This window comes from Denticeps clupeoides, chromosome 3 (genome assembly GCF_900700375.1).
Source record: "Denticeps clupeoides chromosome 3, fDenClu1.1, whole genome shotgun sequence".
NCBI lineage: Eukaryota > Metazoa > Chordata > Actinopteri > Clupeiformes > Denticipitidae > Denticeps > Denticeps clupeoides.
The window spans coordinates 32,230,587-32,257,411 of NC_041709.1; the positions used below are offsets into that span (position 1 = coordinate 32,230,587).

The 26,825-nt window shown below is 45.5% G+C and overlaps 1 protein-coding gene across 1 annotated transcript; it reads right to left on the reverse strand.

Annotated features, from left to right (window-relative positions):
• Window positions 1–152: 152 nt before the first annotated feature.
• Window positions 153–22,103, reverse strand: vav1 (vav guanine nucleotide exchange factor 1). The gene is made up of 28 exons (XM_028972113.1): window positions 21,701–22,103; window positions 21,480–21,596; window positions 20,592–20,708; window positions 18,523–18,581; window positions 18,081–18,149; window positions 17,724–17,832; window positions 16,899–16,994; window positions 16,058–16,126; window positions 15,860–15,963; window positions 15,615–15,714; window positions 15,426–15,521; window positions 15,253–15,321; window positions 14,861–14,947; window positions 14,659–14,741; window positions 14,428–14,563; window positions 13,602–13,711; window positions 11,742–11,843; window positions 11,333–11,427; window positions 11,204–11,226; window positions 9,879–9,918; window positions 9,654–9,790; window positions 6,796–6,861; window positions 6,546–6,577; window positions 2,452–2,562; window positions 2,277–2,364; window positions 2,064–2,190; window positions 1,827–1,975; window positions 153–630 (listed from the first exon to the last, which is right to left on the reverse strand). The coding sequence occupies exons 1-28, from the start codon at window positions 21,785–21,787 to the stop codon at window positions 577–579; spliced, it is 2,532 nt and encodes an 843-aa protein (XP_028827946.1). The 5' UTR covers window positions 21,788–22,103; the 3' UTR covers window positions 153–576.
• Between the last annotated feature and the right edge of the window lie 4,722 nt (window positions 22,104–26,825).

The window sequence follows — 26,825 nt, forward strand, 5'->3', positions numbered from 1 at the left end:
CAGGTCAGGTGACCTGGCGAAGCCACTTGTGATATGGCAGCAGTGTGTGGGGACGGTACCTAGATCACCGTAGTGGTTACAAGTCCACAGTTTTAATCCTCATTCTGTAATTTGATTGGCTCATTCGGCAAGATTTTCCATGTGATGTTAGATCATGTAAAGCACAGATTTACTGTAGATTTATTAGGCTCCTATCAGAAATCGAACAGGCACTTACTTAGTCAGACGTGGCGCTCAAATAAATAAAAATAAACTCGAGCCTGTTCAGGTGGCACCCATGGTAGACAAACAAGTAAAATTATTAATTCTGCTCCGTATCTAGATAAAAAAACAGCCCCTTGTCAACACAGACTGACCACGTCTGATTAGTGAATGTAATGAAAGCAGGGTGGTGTCAGCCAGAAACCTGAAATGATTCGCAGTTGTGGGACTTTCTGCACTCGGCGTTGAGAAATTAAAACGGTAAGCTGCACAGCATTATGGGTAAAAAAAAAAAAAAAAAAAAAAAAAGTGATTTGCTCAGGAGTTCAGCCTTTCGTCAGTCAGTTATGTGGCGTGGCGAGTTGTCTGTGTAACTCAGCAGTAGTCAGAATAGTCCTCCTCCACGTAGTTTGACGGAAAGAGGCCCACCTGAAATGGAGTTAACAGCATGTCAATCAAGCGTCCAAACCAACACCATACCTCCCACCACTGACTCCGCCCATCACCTCCATTCCTGGAGGACCCTGAACCCACACTGCCATCTTCCTATGACGCCTTCAAGAAGTCAGGACTGGCCAATAAGCAGCTCCTTATTTGGTAGTCATTACACATAGTTTCATATCTACAGTACAGGCCAAAAGTTTGGACCATTTACGTTGGTAGATTCTCACTGAAGGCATCAAAACTATGAATGAGCACATGTGGAGTTATGTACTTAACAAAAAGTGGAGACCTGGCCTCCACAGTCACCGGACCTGAACCCAATCCAGATGGTTTGGGGTGAGCTGGACCCCAACAAGTGCTAAACACCTCTGGGAACTCCTTCAAGACTGTTGGAAAACCATTTCACCTCTTGAAGCTCATCGAGAGAAAGCAGTAATCAGAGCAGAGAAACTAGAATATAAAACATGTTTTCACTTATTTCACCTTTTTTTGTTAAGTACATAACTCCACACGTGTTCATTCATAGTTTTGATGCCTTCAGTGAGAATCTACCAACGTAAATGGTCATGAAAATAAAGAAAACACATTGAATGAGAAGGTATCCAAACTTTTGGCCTCTACTGTATATAAGCATACAGATTTAGTCTGTGTGTTGAATATGAATGTTTATACTGCCATTAAAAAGTGATTTTAGGGGCAGTGGTGGCCTAGTGGTTAAGGAAGCGGCCCCGTAATCAGAAGGTTGCCGGTTCGAATCCTGATCCGCCGAGGTGCTACTGAGGTGTCACTGAGCAAGTCAGCGTCCCCACACACTGCTCCCCGGGCGCCTGTCATGGCCGCCCACTGCTCACTCAGGGTGATGGGATAAATGCAGAGGACAAATTTCACTGTGTGCATCGTGTGCTGTGCTGCTGTGTATCACATGTGACAATCACTTCACTAAAAAAAAAAACAAAACAAAACTAAAAAGGTACCTATTCATAGGCTATCTTCTTTACACATGAAGTGAAATCATTTAAAAATTCATCATAATTTATTATGGCCATGCTTGTCTCTTGTACATTAACCCCCCCAAACAAAGATTTAAAACCCTGAAATGCATCTTCATTTATACACTCGATGCACAATTGCAATACAATGAGAAATATTAGATTTTTTTTCGAGAGGTTTCATGCGCTCACCCTGCCGTACACCTCTCCCTTCCACCAGCCGTTGCTGGCCTTCTTGGAGAGGATCTTGACCGTGTCGCCCTCTCGGAGCGACAGCTCCGTGCGGTCCCGTGCGGAGAAGTCGTAACGCACCTTCGCCGTGCCAAAGTACCGCGCGGGAGCTGGAAGACACGCCACGCCCAGCCAGAGGAGAGCGTCAGAGCTGCTCGTGTGCGTAGCGGTAAATCTGGCCAAAGGCCGGGGGCCTACCTTGTTTGGAGGGGTACGTCGGCGGCCCCCCTGTCTGCTCCGGTTGCTTATAAGGGAATTCTAGTCTGGTGTCCACGTCTTTGAAGCACTCCTTCAGAGAATTGGCCTGGTAGAACTCGACCAGTTCCTTCAGGAGACAGAAGCCACCAGACAGAGTCAGTGCAGGAGCTGAGGACGCCACCAACGCCGTATTTCAAGCAGCAGGAGACTCACTATTAGCCCCTTGAAGGCCTTCTTTTCATTGATCCTGTAAAGACCCTCAGAAGATGTGATCTTAATGTGCCTGAGCTCCACGTTGAACCTGCAAACAGCGCAACGGCAGTGCTCGCCTTCAGCCAGTGCTCCACCAGAATGGAGATCCTAACAGTCACCGAATTAGAAGACCCACTTGATGCTGATGGCGAACTCCCCACCATCCTTCTGCCGGACAAGGAACGTCCCGTCCGACCGGGACGTCAGCAGGTTCTTCGCAGCGGAACGGTCCATGTTACCTGCAAACCTGCACACCGGAAACCACGGGGATTTTATGCATGGAGGCAAACTAAGAGCGCTGCTGAGACCAAGAAAGGGAAGAGAATATGCTGACCAAGCGACCGCGGTATCATTTCAGCCTAAAGCGGACCGATTTACGGCCCGTTCGGCCATTTTTAGACTAAAATCAGCAAGCTTGGCTGTGGTCACTCTTTTTTTATTTGTATGTGTGTGTGGTTACAGACCAAGCTGTGTTTGCGTTTTCGCCAACTAATCGTATCTCAATGTGGCAGGATGACCAGAATGAAGAACGTAAAAAATATTGATACGTTACTGCTAACATTTCATGAAATGTTCACTGGTATTAGCGGGAAGAGTTGAGGTGAGAACTTTGCGAGAGCCTTTCCAGTAGTAGGGTGGTAGTAGTCTAGTGGGTAACACACTCGCCTGTGAACCAGAAGACCCAGGTTCAAATCCCACTTAGTACCATTGTGTCCCTGAGCAAGACACTTAACCCTGAGTGTCTCAAGGGGGGGGACTGTCCCTGTAACTACTGATTGTAAGTCGCTCTGGATAAGGGCGTCTGATAAATGCCGTAAATGTAAATATATTGTAAGAATATTCTGAAAACAGCTTTGATGTAATGATGGGGTCACTGTCCAGTTGGAATGACCAGTTGTGCCCCATGCCCCACAGCAGGATGGTTCAGTGCTATTCCTCGGCCAGAGATCTCATGCATGCAAATTTTTCTTAAAGATGTTGATATCTCAGATATTCCTGGTTTTGTAAGCCTGTGATCCTTGTTAACAGGATTTGGGGATTTCTGAATCATCTACACTCTAAAAAACGCTGGGTTGTTTTTTCAACCCAAATGCTGGGTTGAGTCTGTTGTTGGGTTGATTTAACCCAATTTGGGTTGAAAATCGGTCTCGATCTGTAACCCAGCGGTGCTGGGTTGGGAACGCGGATCTGAAAGAGAGCACGCACGTCACGTCAACTACCTGGGACATCAGCGAGAGGAGCCGCCATTGTCTTTGCACCGTCTTTAGTTTCTGAGGGGCGAAAAAAAAAAATTTCTGAAGGGCGAAAAAATTATTTTATGAGCGAAAGCCGCGGGGTTAGGAGACGGGCGGAAAAAAAAATTCTGAGGCAAAAGCTGCGGGTAGAAGGACAGAGGAGATTTTTTTTCTTGCTAACTAACACTTGCTATGCTAACAATGCTTAATATCTTGCGACTGCATTGGGGCCAGCAATTTGTGTGTACTCACTCACGCGGAGATAGGTAAGCTTTATTTTGCATATACAATGTGAAAGGGGGTTTTGGGGTTTAATGTTGTATTTTAGAAGTATACCTTTCTGTCTACATTTGTCTGTTTCCCTCAAGTTTGGACTTTTTTTTTTAAAAGGGGTTTTGCTTGCTGCAACGAGAACCATTTTGTGGATGAACAAGGTGAGTTGTTTTCTCTATTCAAATTAGAAACTGCTGGAACAGTTGTAGTTTGAAACATGCATTTAATTATGAGGCCATCTTAAGGGAACAGTGAGCATTTGATACTTGCAGCAATGTGTTTTTAGAGTAGCTCTCTACTTATCTACATACAGTTTTGTAGAATTCAAATTATTTCAATGTAGGTTTGAAAAAGTAAACACCCACTTTCAACATATGCCAGTTTTTTTTTGCACTACTAGTTTTGTTTAAAGCCACTTTAATATGCTTTGGAAATGCAAGTACTATCTGCGAGAAGAGCACAGTTTTTTAAACGTTACAGGCTAAAATATGGAACTTATGCAAGAAGGAACTAAGCCCTTTCCTTGCTTGCATCAGGAATCATGTTTGTTCTTAGACGAGAGGAGGTTGTAAAGGATGAACCTGACATCAACCAGATGATCCAAAGCTGGCCAGTGCTTTTTTGACTGAAAACCAGGTTTGTGGATGTGTCCTTTAATGTTTTTTTTTTCTTACTTGTTTTACATACATGATGTTCAGAGAGGTTTATTTGTGTTATAAATAACTCTGCCTGAATATCAAAACTGAGCATATTTAATATTTTTCAGGTTTACCTGGAATTTAACAGGATTGTTGGTAGAAATTTTAAAGAATAGTTCTTTGGTGTTCTTGATGGGTTGTGTCCAATTTTGATGGAAGTTTCAAGAGGAAGACAGGTCGGATAGAAAAGCAATTAGCTGACCTGCTACAACACAACGGTGGGTTGATATTTCTCTTTTCTTCTCATAATGATATTGATGGTTAGTTCAATACATAAACTGTTCTCTTGTGGTATTTCTCTATATGGACAAATAAACTGATATAAGATTTATTTCCTTTGTTCTACATTCAAGTGTGTTTTATACCACTTTGCAGAGCACAGAGCTAACAGCCATTAGATGCCTTGTCCTGAGAGGACTTCCAATAATTCTTGGAGATGATGCATCTATGTTCTTCAAGAGCAGTTCAGTGAGTAAACCCTTTCTCCATTTGTACCATTCAAATATCAAATTGTGTAATATACCACCTACTGTCACAACACGAAAGACGCCTATATATAAACACACAAAATAGATTGTTTACAGTGCCTAAAATAAAATCACATTGAATTACAAAATCTATAATATTAGATAATTCTATACAGTTGATTGTAGACAAATTGCTGTTAACCTGCATATTCTCTTTTTGTCATGTTTCTTGCACTATGTAGAGTCTATGGAGACTCCATGGACATCCCAGTGGGAATCCTCTATTATGAGGTCAACAGTTCAGCAAGCCCAGCATTGCCATAACTCAACCCCTCAAGACTGGGCATCAACCAAGAGGGCAAGGGAAGCACTCACCAACCTACCTCAAGCAATGTGCCTCTTGTTTGGCTTAACCTACGCACTTCACCTGCAGCACCCAAAGTGCTTGAAAACACGTTTACCTTCATTCAGCAGGCAATGTGAAATTAAGGTAGAAGTGAGCTACCTCCAAAGGTTCAGAAGCTGAAGAATGAGCTAGCAGGGTAAGACCCAATTATGCTTATAGCACAGCTCTTCATGCCTGATTGTTGTACAATTACTTTGCAGTGATTAGAGCAAATAGGCTTGCAGTTGTTCATTTTGTATCTGATTCTTCTTGTGCTTGATGTGTCTAGTATTGTATTATTTTTTTTTTTACAGAGGGCACATTTTAGGAAAGTTGCAAGTTTATTTTGACCAAATCTGATCCTTACTGCATAGATGTTCTTAATGCCTGCTTTGTTGTGTGTTTCTTACAGATGACTCTTATATCTTAGTTTATGCATGATAAGAAAACTTTTTTTCATTACATTTACATGTCAAATTGTGTTTTTCTAAAGTTAATTTGGCTTCAATCTGATTCATTGTTACTGACTTTATTCCAGAAACACTGTGACTACAGTTTGATACATTTTCACAAAAATTGTCTTAATGTTGATGTGGAGATGTAAAAAATGTGTCCATATGAATTTAAGACTTTTTTTTTTCCATGTTTTGTCATTAATAAAATTCCATTATTGAAATATGTATTGCTGTATAATTGTTTTTATTTTAGTAATTTTAATCACAAGTTTCTATATTAAATTTCTGACCCATTTTGGGTTCCATTCAACCCAGCAGCGTAGTCATTTTTAACTAATAGTTGGGTTAATAATCACAACCCAGCATGCTGGGTTAAACGTGTAACCCAACTTGTTGGGTCAAAATAACCCAGCGTTGGGTTGGTCCCTTTTTGACCCAGCGCTGGGTTACCAAAATAACCCAAATTGGGTTGTTTTTAACCCAGCAGTTTTTAGAGTGTATGTAGGAGTGGGAGTGCTTTGAGTACAGTTATGTCCCTGTGCAGGATAGTTTGGGATTTGTATTGAAAAGTTTCATGTTATAAATGTGTATAAGCTAGATTATACGTGAATGGTAGAAACCACTGGAAGCCCCAGACTGTGGTGAGTGCTTCAAAAGCTTGTTTTTATTCGCGGCCAGAGCTCACACGTAACCTGTGAATATGGGTGCTGGACTCACCACGGGAAGGCTGAGAGGTCTGTAGAAGGTCGCTGTGGAAATGAGACCAGAGAAGCACAGCAGATTGGTCACATGGAAAAATATGTATAAACCCGATTTGCACATTTCCAAGTAATTGTGTGTGTGTGTGTGTGTGTGTGTGTATATATATATACATATATCGTATAAAAAGCCATATTCATAAATAGAACTGAACTTTGTGACTGATAACCAACTTCTCTAACATAAAATATTCTGGGCAGGCGCTTACCGGTCTGAAGGGCTGGACCTTGTTGCAGGGGAACCAGCCCACCTCGCCCACGGTCACGTTTCTGCCCTGTGGAGAGCATGGACAAACACGCTGTTGAGCGGGAGACTGCCGGACCACTGCGCACCTACCGTATACGCCTGCCATGCCGAGGCCGAGTGACGCACCGGCCTCCACAAAGTACTACAACGCACAGTACTAGCAAGTACTTTATCAAACCTGACTCCTCCCACTCACGGCTGGGATCTGATCGGTCTTAACAGTTCATTTTTTATATTTATTTTGAATGTAGGGTGGTGGTGGCCTAGTGGGTAACACACTCGCCTGTGAACCAGAAGACCTGGGTTCAAATCCCACTTACTACCATTGTGTCCCTGAGCAAGACACTTAACCCTGAGTGTCTCCAGGGGGAGACCGTCCCTGGAACTACTGACTGTAAGTCGCTCTGGATGTCGCTTTGCACCAGGTTCCGGAGACGATTTGCTTCAGTATGTGTTGTATCACCTGTACGTAGGTGAAATGACAATGAAGCTCACGTGAACTTGACCTTGAGATGAAGGCCTGCCTACACGCCTGCTTAGCAGCTGACAGGACCAGGACCACAGCATGAGGTCTTCAGAAAGAAGGACTTCAGGGCTTCTGTCGAGCAAGACCACAACCGCAAGCGAACGTTTTACTTTCGCCTTTTATCTTAAACTGAGACCTCGGAGGCGTCCCAGACAGAGAACTTCCCCTGTAAGAACGATGGCGGGGCAGTTCCGAATCTGCTGATGCCCCCTGGCCGGACAGCCGCAGGCTGGTGTTTCCAGGTGTACTGTGCCCTCACTGCGAGAAATGAAGTGGGCCGAGGGGGAGGATCAAGCCAGATTTATTACACAATTACACACCCGCACAATTACACACTGCCTGAGCTCATGGGCAGGAGCGCGCATGCACAATCTGATCCTGGAACAGCTCGCCCTTCACTCTGGTCACTCTACACCTGACCAGCAGAATCAGCACAGGATCATCAGACAAACGGACCACTGCAGGCCCACATCTGCACGTCTCGACACAGCATCACACACACAATCACACACAACCTGACCTCATGGGCAGGAGCGTGCATGCACAATCTGATCCTGGAACAGCTCGCCCTTCCCTCTGGTCACTCCACACCTGACCAGCTGAACAGCTGCAGAATCAGCACGGGAGCATCAGACAAACGGAACACTTCTGCACGACTCGACACAGCGTCACACACACACACACACACACAATCACACACAACCTGACATCATGGGCAGGAGCGTGCATGCACAATCTGATCCTGGAACAGCTCGCCCTTCCCTCTGGTCACTCCACACCTGACCAGCAGAACAGCTGCAGAATCAGCACAGGATCATCAGACAAACGGACCACTGCAGGCCCACATCTGCACGTCTCGACACAGCATCACACACACACACACACAATCACACACAACCTGACCTCATGGGCAGGAGCGTGCATGCACAATCTGATCCTGGAACAGCTCGCCCTTCCCTCTGGTCACTCCACACCTGACCAGCAGAACAGCTGCAGAATCAGCACGGGAGCATCAGACAAACGGAACACTTCTGCACGACTCGACACAGCGTCTCACACACACACACACACAATCACACACAACCTGACATCATGGGCAGGAGCGCGCATGCACAATCTGATCCTGGAACAGCTCGCCCTTCCCTCTGGTCACTCCACACCTGACCAGCAGAACAGCTGCAGAATCAGCACGGGAGCATCAGACAAACGGAACACTTCTGCACGACTCGACACAGCGTCTCACACACACACACACACACAATCACACACAACCTGACATCATGGGCAGGAGCGCGCATGCACAATCTGATCCTGGAACAGCTCGCCCTTCCCTCTGGTCACTCCACACCTGACCAGCAGAACAGCTGCAGAATCAGCACGGGAGCATCAGACAAACATTTTAACTGTGACTGAAACAAGATGAGACGCGACATTGCTGTTCTCTGGTCGTGATGACTATAACAAAACATATCATGTGATATTGTTGATTAAAAACTGTACCAAAATGTCTCTTCATTATCATTGATGAATGATTTGAGACGTTATTTCTTCTAGTTCAGTCACGTCATTATTCCTGCGTCTCCCGTCCGGTTGCACAGATGACGTCACTTCCGCCATCCCCATTCGTGCATTGTCCAGAATGCTTGTGACGAAAGTGAATTGATTGTCATTGTGATACACTGCAGCACAGCCCATGGTGCACACAGTGAAATTTGCCCTCTGTATTTAACCATCACCCTGAGTGAGCAGTGGGCAGCCATGACAGGCGCCCGGGTAGCAGTGTGTGGGGACCGTTCTCGCGTCTTCCGTGTCTGGAATGGATGGAGAGGATTCTTGAGTCTACAAGGTAACAATAATACACTAACAAGATAGCCTTGTAATTGCGAAGTGGGTTTGTGCTTGTACTACTTTGGAAATAATGGACTGCTTAGACTCGGATTGTCCTGTTGAGCCAGTGTTAACAGTAGCACTACCCTGGAAGCGGGTCCCCCTCTGAACTACGGCTTCCCAAGGCTTCCTCCATTTTCTTTCTGCGTGTGAGTTCCCTAGGGAGCTGTTCCTTGTGTCCGGAGAGCTACTGAGTCTGTAGTGGTTGTTAAGCCCATTGAGACATGCTGCTCGTGATTTTGAGCTATACAAAAGTAAATTGCTGTTGTTATATTGCACTGAACTCAAACTAGACCAACACGGTCATGGATAATTCTGACCAAGAGAAGACTGGGAGCTTTAGTCGACTGGAGCTTGAAGGTTGAGAACGCGGCGGCTTCAGAATCAGCACGGGACCACTGACATACCTCCCACCATTGCAGGTCCACCTCCGCACGCGTCAACTCGATCACATCGCCCACAGAGAGATGCAGTGGCTGGCCGAATGCTACGGGGGGCGGCGGCACTCCATAGTAGTCCTGACAGACCTCCATTTTGGGGAAACCTGGAGAGGAAAACACGCCGGATGGAGGCCTCGAATCGGGATTACCCGTATCAGTCAAGCAACTGAACGATCAATAAATAAATCTCACCGGCTTTCGCTGGCCTAGAGGCTGTCTTCAAAGTCTTGTTCTAACGGGAACAATAAGAAAAAACGACTGCCTACTTTAAAGAAATATAAAATTAAACGTACGCAACTTCAGCACACCGAGATGTCAGTGAAGCTAAAGCAACAAGAAACAATTTTAATGGTAAAATTCAGAAACTACATAATCAGAGATGTTCACAAGTCATTTATTCCAAGTCTCAAGTCCAGAGTGACAATGTCAAGTCAAGTCTCAAGTCTTTAGTCCCAAGTCAAGTCTCAAATGGCTGAAATAATACTGCATTGCTGTATGTTTTAGATTCAAAGCATGTACTGTCTGTCCTATATCATCTATTATTATACAAAGTATTAAAATGAATCAGAACATGAACTTCAGAGGGCTATGAACAGGTCAGTTCTTTTACTTGCTTGGATGATAAAGCTAATATTAAATAATATTATAATTTATATCAAATTTGTACATGCGGGAAAAAAAGCTGCTATTATTTTATATTGACTGCATTGCAGCAATATTTTTTTAGACTATTGCATTTTTGCTGTTTTGTACGGCGTCCGGGAGGGGTCATGTTAGTGAATATTTTTATTGCATTGCTCGCAATAACTTTATTAAATTATTTTAATTTTCCTTTAACCATTATTATTATTGTTGTTATATCTGACCATCCAACAAGTTTTATAGAAAGCCATAAAATCCTCAAATCAGCAGCAGCTGAATCCTAAACGGCTCGGACTCTATTCGACTCCGGGTGCGGCGAGAATGCTGAAGAAGTCCATCACCTCTCATTCAAACTAGTGACAGCATAGTGCAATTTGACATCTGTTCACTAATAACATCAGCTAGCGAAACAATAAATAGTTGCAGGGGCGGTGGTGGCCTTGCGGTTAAGAGACCGGCCCCGAAATCAGAAGGTTGCAGGTTCAAATCCTGATTCACCAAGGTGCCACTGTGGAAAAAAAAAAGCACCATCCCCACACACTGCTCCCCAGGCGCCTGTCATGGCTGCCCACTGCTCACCAAGGGTGATGGTTAAATACAGAGGACACATTTCATTGTGTCACTTTGTGCTGTGCTGCACTGTATCACAGTATCACAGAACCTTCCGCTCAGTTACATAAATAATTCCATGAAATGAACATTGTCTATGAGTTATGACTCAAGTCACAACATCCACTCCAGTCAAGTCTCAAGCCGTTGAGGGCAAGTCTAAAGTCAAGTCACAAGTCATCGCTTGTGCGACTTTGAGTCTCAGAATCGAGTCCCTTTCTCTGGTAGAAACACAGATTACGACAGAACTTTGATGAAATACACACCTTTTTCAGGGTTCCGGAGAATTCTGCAGAACAAATTCACACAAACACAGACACTCGCTTATCAATTTGTACATATTAAACACCAACAATACTAGTGCACCAAAACCAGACACACACTGACACACTCACCCGAATTTCGACCACAGATTGGAACTCTCCCTAGGCACTCTTTATGAGCAGGCATCTTGCAGCGATTGCAGCGGTAACCCTGAAAAAATGTCCCCCTATCAGGAGAAATGTTAGAAACGTCAGAGTTGGGATTAATCACGCTCACTCATTCACTTCACTTCACCCACACAAACTCACTCACTCATTCACACACACATCGGGGTGGGGTGGTAGTGGCCTGGTGGGTAAGACACTCCCTGATGAACCAGAAGACCACAAAGTCCCAGTTTCAAACCCCACTTACTACCATTGTGTCCCTGAGCAAGACACTTAACCCTGAGTGTCTCCGGGAGGGGGGACTGTCCCTGTAACTATAGATTTAGATCATAGATCTAAAACGGAAACGTTATTATCTCGTGTCCTCTGTCACCTGAGCAGCATCTGGCAGGCTTTGCAGGACGTGGTGTTCTCGAAGGAGTGCATCTGGAAGTCGTGGCCGTTCGCCGTGCTGTTTTCTGGGCTCATGTTCGACCTGATTTAGACACAGAGGCAGTCTGGTGAGAAGACAAGGCCGATTGCCATGAAAGGTGAAGGAACCAGTGCAAACACAACATGCATGAAATGAGTTGCTGAGTTATCACTAGGTTCCTTCCATTCACACTTTTAGTAATTGTCGGCTTATCAAGATAACAAATGCAAATTCATACAGTCAAAGAAGTTTCTTCTCTCACAGAGCATTTAGTAGAATTTTTTAGGTCTATCAGCCATTAACCACTGCAGATGCGGTTACTAGGCATCCTGGGAAATTATGCTTTAGTCATAATGGGTCATTTGACTATGTTTGGCTATGCGTATGTAAAAAAAAAAAAGTAAGTAAAAAATGCATCCAGCTGCATCACTGATGGGCCTCAGACCACGCCCATGATGTGTGACCTTTAAAGCTTTAAAATGAAAGACTTGAATGCTGCCTTGACTGGCACGGTTCAAAAACTGCGCCTGCATCATTTGACCTTTCACAGTCTGACTCGAGCAAAACCTCAACACCACAGCACAGCACAGCCAGAGCAGTGAGGAGAAGTTTTTAAGAACATTTTCAATGTTCTATCAGCTCAGGGGCAGTACTTTGACAGAAAACTGAGTGAAAGTGATTGTCATTATAAAACACTGCAGCACAGCACACAGTGACACTGTGCAGATCCCGGAGAGAATCCTCTGTATTTAACCATCACCCTTGGTGAGCAGTAGGCAGCCATGACAGGCGCCGGGGAGCAGTGTGTGGGGACGGCGCTTTGCTCAGTGGCACCTCAGTGGCATCTTGGCGGATCGGGATTCGAACCGGCAACCTTCTGATTACGGGGCCACTTCCTTAACCGGCAGGCCACCACTTCCCTTGCAGTTTGACCCTAAGATACAAGATTATGTGCAAACCCTCTCCTGTCTGCTGACTCCTAATTAGCGGTTTCATTTCCTGACGACCTATAGGCAACTGGCCACCTTCAACCTGACTGACTGGAGGTCGACCTCAGTCCACACAACTGGTAATTAGAATTAAAATAAAAACTTTTACAGACAACTTTTAAAGTTCATACATGGCCAGTCAAATGTTCTGGCCATACGCAACAAAAATATATTTCTCAGTATATTGTGTGACAATATATTTCGTGTGTATTCATATGTTGTGAATCATACATAGTATAATATGATAATATATTTTATAATAACATATTTTATATGTAAAAAAAATATATATATGAAACAGGATAAATGACAGTATATGAAAATATTGCAATTATTGCCGTTTTCATATACTGAATAAATATATTGTTATACTATTTAATATATTATTATATATACTAAAAAATGAGATTAAATGAGATTATATATTGAAAAAGGCGTTGCAAATATATGGGGAAGTTTCTCAAATATTGAAATATATTTACCAATGTATTGCAATATAAATTCTAGCAAAATACGTTTGTTTTGTAAGGGTGAAACACCTACTCATGGAGACTGTGACAGAGGTGAAGAATGATGAAGAATTGAAGCCTATTCTTTTTTGTTCACAGCAACATATGATCTCAACATGAGAACTTTTCAGGATGGATGGAACACCATCCCCCTCGTCTAACTTAAGGTGGTTGAGAGAAGCAACAGCAAAGAGCCTCAAATGCTCCACACTGGTAGTGTATCTGACAAGCTCGCTGGACGTGGTGGACCTCTAGCTTCTGGATAGTGTGTGAGAGAGTGGGATTAAGCGGGACATCGCTGGATGGAAGGGAAGTTCACTCACAGGGCCATCTCAAATTGATCCAACCACTTCTTCTTCTGCTCCCTGGTCTTGAAGTACAGGTCAAAGCCGGACTGACTGTTGAAATTTAACAGCATGAAGCAGTGGGTCCACTGGGAAGATCATAAAAAAAAAAAAAAAAAAATTTACAGAGCACAATTAAAGGCAATGCAGTGTCATACCAATATGCTGTACAAGGCCGGTGCAATTAAAATGAACAAATCTGATGCAAATAGACAAACACACAATAATTTCTCGCCGTTAAAAACAATGCCGAAGTGTGTTTTAGGTTTTGATCGGAAGTTTTGAGTTGATGGCGCTGACCTGCTTTCCATAGCTTTCGTAGCTAAAATTACACTCACCCCTAGTTTTCCTGTTTGACTTTGGGACCACCGACAATTTCTGTTCAGAAGAAGTGAGCGTGACCATCAGCTCAGCCGGGTCAAATTTGGACTTTTGTTCTGTATTGTACAAGAAGCCGGTGGAGCGAGGCCACTGCTGGGCTAACGGACTTAAATCTAAATCTTAGTTGATCAATAAATTAGAGTCAAGGATAAGCCCTAGATTTTTAACATGGGCCTGTAGAATTTAGCAAAAGACCCATGAGGCTTCCTGACGGCCCCACCAGAGGCCAAAAATAAAGACCTAATGACTTTGTTGAAGCATTTGTGTGGGGAGGGAAGATCATCCTCAACCAGAGTTTGGATATATCAACCATAAGATGGACAGGTGGTGAGATTTGGACACTCCCAGAAGTCTGTGTGCATTTCCATGTCCTTTGTTCACTAAAGCTGTACTTGTGGCAGGTAAAATGTTTCTGCTCTCAGACCTTCTTGCTGTCCCTCTCTCCTCCGCTTTCGTCCCGGACGTGGTAGAGCTGGAGGTCGATCAGTTCCTTCAGCTCAAAGCTCTCCCCGCTCTTCTTCTTACACACCAGCATGGCTTTGTCGAAGAGGAAGGCATACCTGTCACACACAGACACACACAAGTACTTTGTGGTTTCTAGTTTTATCATGCCGATTAAAATAAAATAAAAAATAAAGGTTTCCAATTCCCTCACCTGTCCTGTTTGGACTTTTTCGACGTGGAAATCTTCACCTCACCGTCAATCTTTGGACGCCCAAAATGGGCCAAAGACTGAGTCTGAAAGCAGGGAAAGAGAAGAGCACGGTGACACCCAGTCCATGTCCTCAATTCCTCTATATTAACACTAGCTGTCTGAATGACAGTGGCAAGGAAGAGCCTCCTGTGGTGCTCCTCACCATGTTCTCTATAGACAGTTGGAAGGCGGTGATCTGGCGCATGAATTCGTTATCCCGCTTCACCTCGTTAACACACTGAGCCAAGTCCTGGAATATGCAGAGAGAGAGAGAGAGAGAAAGAGAGAGAGAGAGAAATTACAGTCCGCTTTTCATCACAAACGTGTACAAAAAAAAGGCCAAATGACACGAACATCGAGACGTTTCACAGAATCCACCGTTAATAGGGTGCCCTATTATAGAGTGGTCAGGGGTTCACATTCAGATGCATCCAGATGACAGATCTAGGGTCAAAGGGCACCAGTGTGAGAGATGCCAGCAGCCACCGACACCTGGGGGCTCTGTGGCGTGCGTGTGATCTGTGTTGCCGTATGGCAGCGCATGTGCGTTCTGACCTTCATGGCGTCCAGGGCGACGCGCAAATTCTCCTTGTCGTCCGGATTTACTGTGTGTTTCATAAGCTCCTGAACACACACACACACACACACACACAGATAATTCGAGCAAAACCACAGAGACAGACATTACACTTTCAGACATTCTTTTTACGTGTGTGTGCGTGTGGTACCTGTAACAGTAGGTGGTACTTCAGGACTCTCTGCATTGGCACCATCAGCAGATCCCGGAGAGAAAACCTCCCGCTGTTGGCTCGGTTGGAGCATTCCTGCATGAGACAGAGGGAATGGGGAGAGTGTAAAAATCCCCCAGAGATCCACGGTAAGGCGATCTCTCATGTGTGGGTCGCGTTCTGTCGTACCTCGAGCTTCATTCGCACATCTTCCCTCAGGGTGGAGATCTTGTCCAGGTGTTTGGTGGACGATTCCACCTGGCTGCAGTAGCGGCCGTACAGCAGTAACCTGGCAACACAGCGTAGCTACTGTCAGTCGTTTCAGCAGAGACGAGTCACTTAACTCCCCGACCCTTATTCCAGATTGAAAATGAAGTTACTCTGAAAGTTTTTTTTTTTTGTAAGCCCAAGCTTGAGAGGCCACGTGCGATTACCTCTCTTTGTAATTGACGAATATTTGGTAGAGATTCTCGGCTCCACGGTGTAAAATAGAGGTTTGGATTTCTCCCAGGAGGCTGCGGTGGATCACGGCTAAATCCTGTACAGAAAATCAATGCCCAAACCCAAACAGGCCCTCAAGATCTGCATGGCTAGATGGTTGGAAGAAATGGAAAGAGGAGTGGACTATTTACCTCAATATTAATGAAGATATTCTCTATGTCTGTTGGTTGGAGGAAGGCTTGTAGAGGCTTCATAAAGTGCTGCAAGACGTAGGTTTGAGATCAAATACGTCCAAAAAAGGTTAACATCATTGTCCTCAGCAGATTTGTAGTACTTTACATTTACGTTTACAGCATTTATCAGACGCCCTTATCCAGAGCGACTTACAATCAGTAGTTACAGGGACAGTCCCCCCTAGAGACACTCATGGTTAAGTGTCTTGCTCTAGGACATGATGGTAGTAAGTAGGATGTGAACCTGGGTCTTCTGGTTCTTAGGCGAGTGTGTTACCCACTAGGCTGCTACCACCCATCAAATCCATTTGCGGTTTACGTGACTTTTCCATTACGTGACTATTTTATGTTTTTAAACTTTATTAATCGCGAAGGAAATTGCTTCTCTGCTTTTAACCATCACCCTTGTGAGCAGTGGGGAGCATTTTGTGGGGACGGGGCTTTTGGCACCTTGGCGGACCGGGATTCGAACCGGCAACCTTCTTATTACGGGGCCGCTTCCTGAACCGCTAGGCCACCACTGCCCCACCAATTCCATGTTGTTGCTGGTGAGAAACGACCATGGGTTTGTGCTCCTGTGCTCCCTGCATGTTAGTCACGCATTGACGTGATGCGTAGGAGTAATCTTACAGGAAGGATATGGCAATTTCATTGTGACATGTAAGGAATGATTTATTAATTAACTGTAGCCGAGTGGGTAGCACACATGAACCAGAGGTCACCGGTTCAAACCCCACCTACTACCATCATGTCCCTGAGCAAGACACTTAACTTAAGTCCACCAGTAACTGCGTGTTACCTGCAATATAGACTCCAGTGTTTGCGTGTACTTGTCCTCCGTCTGCCGAATCTCCTGCAGGCAGCAGCTCCGCTTGTCGACTTCGACCTTCTGCTGCTGTGGACGCAGAAGCCGGCGTGTTGTTGGTGCGCGTTTGTTAAAATGGGCCAGTGTGCCGCTTCTGCTCAGTGTGCACGGCTGCCGGTGAATTTTCGCATGTATAAGTAGCGTTTGTGTGGCTGTGTAGGCCCAGCCTGCAGCCGGGTTTGGTATCATGCTGTTCAGTGTGGTTTTAGACAGCGACCCTGAGCAAAACCTCACAGATGCTCTACACACCGTAGAAGATTGCAACATAACGCGCAATACTCCATGAATATAATCCATGTATCAATGGAATCATTATGAATTTGAGAAAACGCAGCGTACGGTTGGGGGGAATCAACTTTGTTTTGTGGTGAGTAGGTCACAGCTATTAAATGGTCTCGGTCTGTTGTCTCAAACCCCCAAATTTGAAGGGGAGGACTGGAGGGGAGCTGCGCATTTAAGTCACGCAGGGAGTAGGTTTTCTTGCACTGAACAAGAGCACGGGGGGTATACAAGCGCAGTGAATAAACAGAAGTCTCCCGAAAAGCTAAGCAGAGGAAATATGATGTAGTGCTTGGCTTCATTGTGACTACGGTGGGAGACGAGGGGATCAGGGTCATGTTAAGGGCACCACCCATCCAGGGGGCGCGACAAACGAAGGAAGAAAAATAATAATAGTTCCTTAAAACTAGATGGGATTAATGTGCCTTAATAGGAAAAAGAACAAGCGTGTGTGTCTGCATGTGACTGTTTCACCCTCACTGTCTCAGGAGGCTCCTCGGCCTTCATGAGGTCTTCATAGATGTCATCTCCTTCCACTTCCTCATCCTCAACACAGTCATACAGATCGTCGTCCTCCTCTACTGTGTCACTGAGAGAGAGAGAGAAGTTGCGAATAGACATCATGCGCCGACCACAGCGACCTCCGGAAACAATATAACTAGAAGGGACTACGCCGATGATTCAATCTTTAGAACTTCTGGCAAAGAGGAACACGATGACCCAGCGACACAGCAAGGGGTGTGTATGTGGGCATCTGTGAGTGAGTTTTACAGTTTTTGCAACGCATTTTGTAGCCCCGCAGACACGTGCGGACTCCAACAAGCCGCTCAGACTTACTCAATCTGGTCGGACAGGCCGTTGTAGATGTCTTCGTCATCACCCAGGCAGGCTTCTTCTGGGAAGGGCCTGCAGAGAGGCGGGGTTGAGGGCTTCTGCGACCACAGACTTCACTTTCACACTGTTACATTTCCATTTCTGGCATTTACCAGACGCCCTTATCCAGAGCGACTTACAATCAGTATTTACAGGGACAGTCCCCCCCGCTGGAGACACTCAGGGTGAAGTGTCTTGCTCAGGGACACGATGGTAGTAAGTGGGATTTGAACCTGGGACTTTGAGGCTCTCTGGTTCATACCAACTATAGGCTACTACCGCCCTCTTCATTAATATTTGTGAATCAGGTGTGAATTCTGAGTCTGAGATTATTTTTGCAAAAACGGAGAAGACATCACGTTGAACAGTAGAGAGATATGCGTGGCACTACGTGAAAAGCACTTACCGAAAACCGCCTTGAACGGCCACGTAGGTGTGAGAGAGAGCAGACAAGGTGTCGATGACCTGAGAGAGAAGCACACGGCCATCAGACCAAGATGACAAATCCGAGACGGGGCAGGACGCGGGAATGGAGGACAGACGGAGATGAACATGGATCAGGGTGAAATACATTTACCAGCGGTGGACAGGAAGGAACACAAACTCCGCCCCTCCCCTGTACCAAGAAAAGTAAAAAGCACCTAGGATACGGTGAGATGGGAACTGTACCTATAACTATAACTATGGCACAAAATACAAAATGATTGAAATACCAGTTTGCAAAAACCAGTCCCTAATTGGCCCAGTCTGTCTTTATGCACAAAGACATACAATATACAAAAAGTTTATATATCTCTCACGCTAACCTTCCAAATAACAAATTTGCATCCCAAAAAATAGCATTAAATACAAGTCCCAACCTCAAATGTTACTGAACAATCCAAATAGCAAATTTGTTATGTAAGTGTTTTAGACTTAAGACCCTAGAAGCACCCTTTAAACTCAATGAAATTGTTGCTTATAAAAAAAATGTGTTGCATTATCATGATTGTGGTTTACATTTTCATTTACAGCATTTATCAGACGGCCTTATCCAGAGCGATTTACAATCAGTAGTTACAGGGACAGTCTCCCTTGAGAAATTTAGGGTTAAGTGTCTAGCTCAGGGACACTATGGTAGTAAGTGGGATTCGAACCCGGGTCTTCTGGTTCATAGGCGAGTGTGTTACCCACTAGGCTACTACCACCCGGTTTAGATGAGGCTAAGAATTTGTTACCCAGTTGACATCACTTCCCCATAAATGAATAAAGAAAAACCTGAGGGAACTCAATCACAGCACTAATCTGCTCAGTCATGAGTTAGAAGGACATCAGCGGGGGTCCTGCAGAAGGGACCTGAGGGAGCTGTAGGCAACCTCTCAACAAACCTCAGTACAAAATGGACCAAGAGTGCCAAAAAAAACAAAAAATGATTCATTAAAGCCAGAGGCCAATTCTGACCAGCAGCCAATACCGATTGTGGTTGACTGACATAATTGAGATGTGAAGATGAGATAACGGGGGAACCAATAGTTGTTTCTGGCTCTTTTGGCTCCGTGTGTAAGTGTTTCGAAAAAAAAAAGGCCATGAGTGTCAAAAGTCAGGTCAATCTGAGCTTTATTATGATCTCAGCCGGTGAAGCACACAATACGGCCAAAATGACTAGGGCTGCCAATTGCTGAAATAATGAATTATTCATTTTGCTATGAATTAAGTGCAATTCATTCTTAAGATGAAAGCTTGCTTATTTACATTTACAGCATTTACCAGACACCCTTATCCAGAGCAACTGTCCTCCCCTGGAGACACTCAGGGTTAAGTGTCTTGCTCAGGGACACAATGGTAGTAAGTGGGATTTGAACCCGGGTCTTCTGGTTCATAGTCGAGCACAAAATTCTTTTTACATAAATCGATTTGATTGACTATTGTTCTGTTGTGTTTTACGTTTTACGAGTCCACGATATGCAGACAGGGGAGCAAAACTGTGCGTTGTCTTAAGTTTCTGTGGCGTAGTGGTTATCACGTTCGCCTAACAGGAAGGAAGCGGCCCCCATAATCAGAAGGTTCCAATCCCGATCCGCCAAGGTGCCACTGAGGTGCCACTGAGCAAAGCACAGTCCCCACACACTGCTCCCCGGGCACCTGTCACGGCTGCCCACTGCTCACCAAGGGTGACGGTTAAATGCAGAGGACACATTTCACTGTGTGCACCGTGTGCTGCTGTGTATCACAATGACAATCACTTCACTTTCAAAAAATAAAAAAGAGTTCCATCCTGAAGAGGAAACCTGTTTAGAGGAACAGGTGAGAACAGGGTCTGGTCTTGGCCTGTGTGGCCGTGGACACAATGGAGGGGGAAGAAAGACACAAAGGGACAGAGAATAGAAAAAAGGCAACAACGTGAAGACTTTGGCAAAAGTCACGTTTCTGCCTTTTGTTATCAGCTGTGTCTCAGATTCGTGGTTTTTATCGGTGATTTTTTTTCCGTTTGCCAACCTTGCCAAAGTCGCGAACGTCGAACAGGTCAAAGGCCTCGAACACCTCGCTCTTCCTCATCCCGAAGCGCTCCTGACACGTGCACAGAAACGTCCGGATGTTCTTCAGACACAGGAACTGCAGAGAAGACAAACATCGACCGGCAAGTTCAGACAGCTGCCAGTCACAGTCGGGTCGCCTTGACGGAAGACTACGTCCAATTTGCCCGCGGCGGGGGGGCAACGAAACATGAAAAAAAACAACAAGACCACGATCAGAAGAAGCCAAAAAGCGGGCGCTGGGGAAAGAGGAAGTTTCTTTTTTAGAAGAGGGAAACGTGAGCTTATTAAACAGCAGCGACAGCATCTCCTCCATCCAACACACACACACACACACACACACACACACACACACATGGAAAATGAGTTCCCTAAACGTTTGGATGACTCTCGATGGGAACCAGACAGTGGACAGTGAGGAAAAGAGGACATTTCTGCTGTGACCTCACAGGGTTTCCCAGTGTTATAGTCATCCTCTCTCTCTCTCTCTCTCTCTCTCTCTCTCACTTTACTGTCTGATTTCTATCATGTGATTTCCCTATCAGCAAGACGAGGAAACGTGACCAGGCCAGAACCTGATCACTCCTCCTCCTCCTCCTCCTCCTCACACTGTTCACTCTTTTACTGTTTATTTTTCAAGCATCATTACATGCAGGATTTTTGAATTGTTAGTCATACTGCCAATCTCCATAATTGTGCTGGTTTCCTGCATATACTGCAAAAAATATTGAAAATATATACATGAATATATAATTGAACATTATAACGTCAAGACCACCATATAGTACTGGTTATGCTTGATGGACACACACACACACACACACACACACACACACACACGGATGATCACCTGGGACATCTGTGGCCGGAGGTTGATCTCCCTCAGGTTGACCGCGTGGGGCAGCAGGTTGTTGAGGAGCTGGCAGAGTAGCACCCCATCTCTCAAAGCGTGGGCGAGCTCACACACCTGCCCCCTCACACACACACACACACACACACACACACACACACACTCAGGTAAATGTATGCGGGAGATGCAGAGTATCGGAGGACTGTCCTCGGGCCCCTCACCTGCGCGCTGTCCCAGGTGACTCTGTGGTTCTCCGGTAGAACCCGGCACTGGATGAGCCAGGCGGTGCACTGCCTCCACAGCTCCATCCGGTAGAACGCAAGCAGCTGCCGACCGGCTAGAACACCTTCATCGGAACAGGAACCGGAGCGTGGGGGTGGGCGGACAGGGCCGCGCCTACCGCGACTTCACCGTGGCTGATGCGGCCCCGAACTGACCTGCTCCGGCTTCAGCGTTCGCATGGAGAGGAGCGAGGACCCTAAACCCTCTTCATCCCTCGCTCTGCTCCCTCTGCGGCCTTCTTCAGATGGCCCCCGGTTCTTCTGGCCGTCCGCTGCGTCCGACCCGACGGCCACTCGTCACCCAACTGACGTTATTTTCCCTTCCTCCCTCTCTCTCTCTCTCTCTCTCTCTCTCTCTCTCTCTCTCCCTCTCTCTCTCCCTCTCTCTCTCTCTCTCCCTCTCTCTCGCTCTCTCACTCTCTGACTTCCTTGGTGGGTGTTCTGCACGGCTGCAGAAGGAGGAAGCCTTTAAACTGCACCAGGCAACTTCCTTTTTCCTCTGCCTTGCACACACTCACACACACACACACACACACAGATGAACACACACTCCAGTACACACACACAGTTATTCAGGCAGTGAGAACGAGAGAGCGAGAGGTTGAGAAATGCAAAGTTCTCCTCTGTGTGTGTGCAACATGTGAACGGGTGGGTGGTGCAGCACGCTGCTGCAGTCTGAAGGCCTGTGTGTGTGTGTGTGTGCGCAGGGGGACTGTGTGTGAGCAGCATTAACCACACTATCAACAGGAAGCCTGCAGTTGCACACACACAAGTGTGGTAGAGGCAGTGAGAAGGGGCGCACACGCACACACACACACACACACACGGCACACTAGTGCTCTTTCAGCAGCGCAGTTACAAGCGCCCGACTGGTTATGGGCATGTTATCGGTGTTTCGAAGCTGCACTGACGTTAACACACCCTCCCACCGACCTGAAAAAAAAGAGGTTTTATTAGAACAAATCCAAATGATCAGCACCACAGACAGCGCCTCCTCTTTACTGCTCAGCAGCTATATGGAGATGCGGGACGGGTGACTGGACCCCATTACTGAGGCCAAAAAGATGGCTTTTAAAAAAGTATTTTACGGAGATAGAAACGTAAAAAAAAAGAGAGAGTTTGGGCGAGAAAAGTAGAATGACTTCACTTTTTAGACCTAAATCCGGCATGTTTTTCGGAATTGAACCAGAGGCAATAAATCCTGGCTCCTCTTGGTGATCTGAGCCTGAATGGCGGTTGGAATGATCTCCACGTGTTAACTGTTCAGGGAAAAGGGCCGAATTTAGAGGCGCTATGCTAACTCCACACAACTTACTTATCAACTTCGAGTCAGCATATGCAAATCATTAAATGCTAAATATTGCAAACAACTCTTTACTCACCATTGAAATCTGATTGGCCACTCCTGTGGATTTGTGACATATACTTTGAGGGATAAAAAATTAAGCACATTTAAAATGTCAAACTACAATTAAAAGAACAATGGATGTAAATATAATACACTTAAATAGTGGACTCATTTCTCAATGCATTTTATTTCTATAATAAACATTTAGCGCTTGAATAAGCTTGAATCTTTACTTTATTTGAGTTTTACATTACGGTGTCAGTGCAGTACATATGTGGTGGAGTTTTTATAGGGGAAGCCGACCTCTCCCTCATCTCTTTCCGGGTGGTCGGCCTCATGGGCGTCCGTGCGCCCTCTGTGGATCAATGGATGTGTGTCATGAAACTCCCGGATGGGTGCAGGGTCGAGGACCCAGGAGTGCTCCTCAGGGGCTATATTCCTTCCAGTCCATTAGACAGCCAGGAGCCAACAGACAGTGTAGGAGGCGTGTGTGTGGGCCTTCCGGAGGAGATATGTGTAAAATACTGAACTGACCCTGGCCCAAAATGACGACCCAAATGATGTTTAATTGATTGAAATGAATTAGTTTCACTGAAAAACAATTTATCATTTAATCAAGACAGAAAGGTAACATTTTGGCAAGACAAAAGTTTTGGCGCCTATACAGAAATTGAACACATTTACTGCAAACACAAAAATATGTCAGCAAATTAAGTAGTGGTAGTAGCCTAGTGGGTAACACACTCGCCTATGAACCAGAAGACCCAGGTTCGAATCCCACTTACTACACTCGTGCCCCTGAGCAAGACACTTAGCCCTACGTTGCTCTGGGCCCCCCCAGGCTGTCCCTGTAATTACTGATTGTAAGTCGCTCTGGATAAGGGCATCTGATAAATGCTCTAAATGTAAATGTAATGCTGTGAGATCCATATTTTAATATCTTGTATGACTTCTATGAGCTTGAAGGACTGCATCCATGCGGTTTGGCAATTTATTTATTTATATTTATCAAACAATTTATTGATGAAGTCAGCAGGAATAACAAAGAAATCAGTCTTGCACGCCTCCCAGAGTTCATCAATATTCTTCTCTTATTCCCACCAGGTGATACGTGTTCTGGAGATCCAATTCTGTAAAAATGCGGGCACCGGTGAGGAGACCAAAGCAGTATTAAATAGGGTCAGAGACCCCTGTCTTTCTTCCCCACAAAGAAGTGAAAGTGGAAGTGAAGTGATTGTCATTATGAAACATTGCAGCACAGCACATGGCGACACAACGGAATGTGTCCTCTGTATTTAACCGTCACCCTGAGTGAGCAGTGGGCAGCCATGACAGGCGCCCGGGGAGCAGTGTGTGGGGACGATGCTTTGCTCAGTGGCACCTCGGCGGATCGGGATTCGAACTGGCAACCTTCTGATTACGGGGTCGCTTCATTACCACTAGGCCACCAGCTGCCCCGAAAAAGAAAAAGGGGGCAGGTGGGCAAATGATGCCACTGGCCAGAGAAGCCTTTTCATTGGGGCATTCAAAGGAGTACAGGTGACCCCTATGGGGTGTGGTTTCTATTTGGGTCGGCTCCTTACTGAAGACCACGGTAAGGAGCATGGCATGGGACGTGAAGCAGCGCCTGTCAGGAGGGCAACAGCTGTCACCTCAGTGCAGAAACCGTGGGGAGGGCTGTCACTGGCAAGTGGCACTGGCTCGGCCACCAGAGTCGCCCCGGAAGACTGTTCTGATGCTCTCCAGCAAGGCAGAAGTGGAGAGGCACACAGGGACCTGATGCTCCCACAGAGGTGTGGCCCAGTCCAGAGTGCGGCCGGTCAGTCATGTGACAATGCAAGTCACCGCCGTTTCTTCGTTGGCTGCCTGGCGGCGGAGGAGTAGACAACTGCATTGCCGTAGTAAAAGGGCAGGTGGAGGCAGCCCTGTTAGACCGCAGGGGGCTGATGGGGAGCCTGGTGGAGGCAAAAAGTACTGCAGTAGAGGGGTGAGAGAGGCCATTGCAGTTACCAGCAGCTGAAGGGATGACTGCTGCCGCATGTGCTGTTGCAGGGCCAGCGTGGAGGGCAGTTGGGTGGTAGTAGCCTAGCGGGTAACACACTCGCCTGTGAAGGCCCGGGTTCAAGTCCCTGTACCTACTGACTGTAAGTCGCTCTGGATAAGGGCGTCTGGTAAATGCTGTAAATGTAAATGCAGTTGGCCGATCACAGCCTGCACTGGAGCGCGTTGGTAGGCAAGCGAGAGTCCGGCAACATATATATCCGAAATGGCAGAGAGACAAGGGAAATTTCAAAAATAAATTTGGCAAAAAGGGGCGTTTGTCCGAAGGCCGGAAAAAAGCGAGCAATGGGACAAAAGCATGATGATGAGTGGCCAAGGATTCAAGATGGCCATCAAGTGTTTACAGAGGAATCCGACCTCATCGGCGTCTGCGTGCCCTCCGCTGGCGGGGAGGTGGAACGGGAACCATGACAGTTGTCATGTCATTGAACATTAATATTTTTTCAGCTTGCTTACTTTTTGCTCTCGTTTTATTTTATTTTGGAATTTCTAACTTCAAGATGCATTTCACTGTGTGTTGTACTGGTATAATTACGCATGTGATGGAATTAAAAAAAGGAATGCATAAGCTTGCATGCAAATTTTGCATGTAGATTATTTGTATATGTGAGTATGTAAATGTCCACCCCCCCACCCCCCTTCCTGTTTCAGACTGATTTACCAGAACAAGAAAAAAATAGTCTGCAGAAGTGAATACGCTATGAGGGTCTCTCACTCTCTCTCTGTCAGCTTTGTTTTTTCTTTCAGTTTCTGTTCGTCTCCTATTTCTTGACACTTTCTTTCTTTCTCTTGACCATGGTGAAGGACTTTTTTCATTGTCTCTCTGTTCGTCTCTGTTCGTCAGTTTCATCTTGTCAAACGATGACACCTTGGAACAAAAATAAAAATGAAAAAGTACCAGCCTCTGGAGCACGATCTGTATTACTGCACTAGATAAAATTTCATCAGATGGCTTCTTTTTTGTTCTGAGCTGGAAGCAATAAAAAAATAAAAAAAACATAAACCATAAACATTTATGAATATATATCAACACACAAACACATATATGTATATCAGTAGTGTTGGCCTAGAGGGTCAAGAAGCAGACTCGAAGTGGGTTGGTTCAAATCCTGAACTGCCAAGGTGCCACCGAGGTCCGCATAAATTAATAACACATTTAATTACACTGGGGTGGTAGTAGCCTGGTGGGTAAGACACTCGCCTATGAACTATGTGTCCCTGAGCAAGACACCTAACCCTAAGTTGCTCCAGGGGGGAGACTGTCCCTGTAACTCTGGATAAGGGCATCTGATAAATGCTGTAAATTTAAATGTCACAATATATACAGTGGAGGAAATAATTATTTGACCCCTCGCTGATTTTGTAAGTTTGTCCAATGACGAAGAAATGAAACGTCTCAGAACAGTATCATTTTAATGGTAGGTTTATTTTAACAGTGACAGATAGCACATCAAAAGGAAAAAAATTCTATAAAATATAGAAACGGATTGAAATAAGTATTTGAACCCCTACCAACCATTAAGAGTTCTGGTTAGACACGCCTACTCAATTAGTCCCCCTCATTAATGACACCGGTCTTAACTAGTCACCTGTATAAAAGACACCTGTCCACAGAATCAATCAATCAGGCAGACTCCAAACTCTCCAACATGGGAA

Coding starts and splice junctions, on each gene's coding strand:
- vav1 (XM_028972113.1), bottom strand. CDS start 21,787: ATGGAGCTGTGGAGGCAGTGCACCGCCTGGCTCATCCAGTGCCGGGTT. Junction 20,709..21,479: donor TCCGGCCACAGATGTCCCAG/GTGATCATCCGT, acceptor TCTTCTCTGCAG/TTCCTGTGTCTGAAGAACAT. Junction 16,127..16,898: donor CACTGGAGTCTATATTGCAG/GTAACACGCAGT, acceptor TACGTCTTGCAG/CACTTTATGAAGCCTCTACA.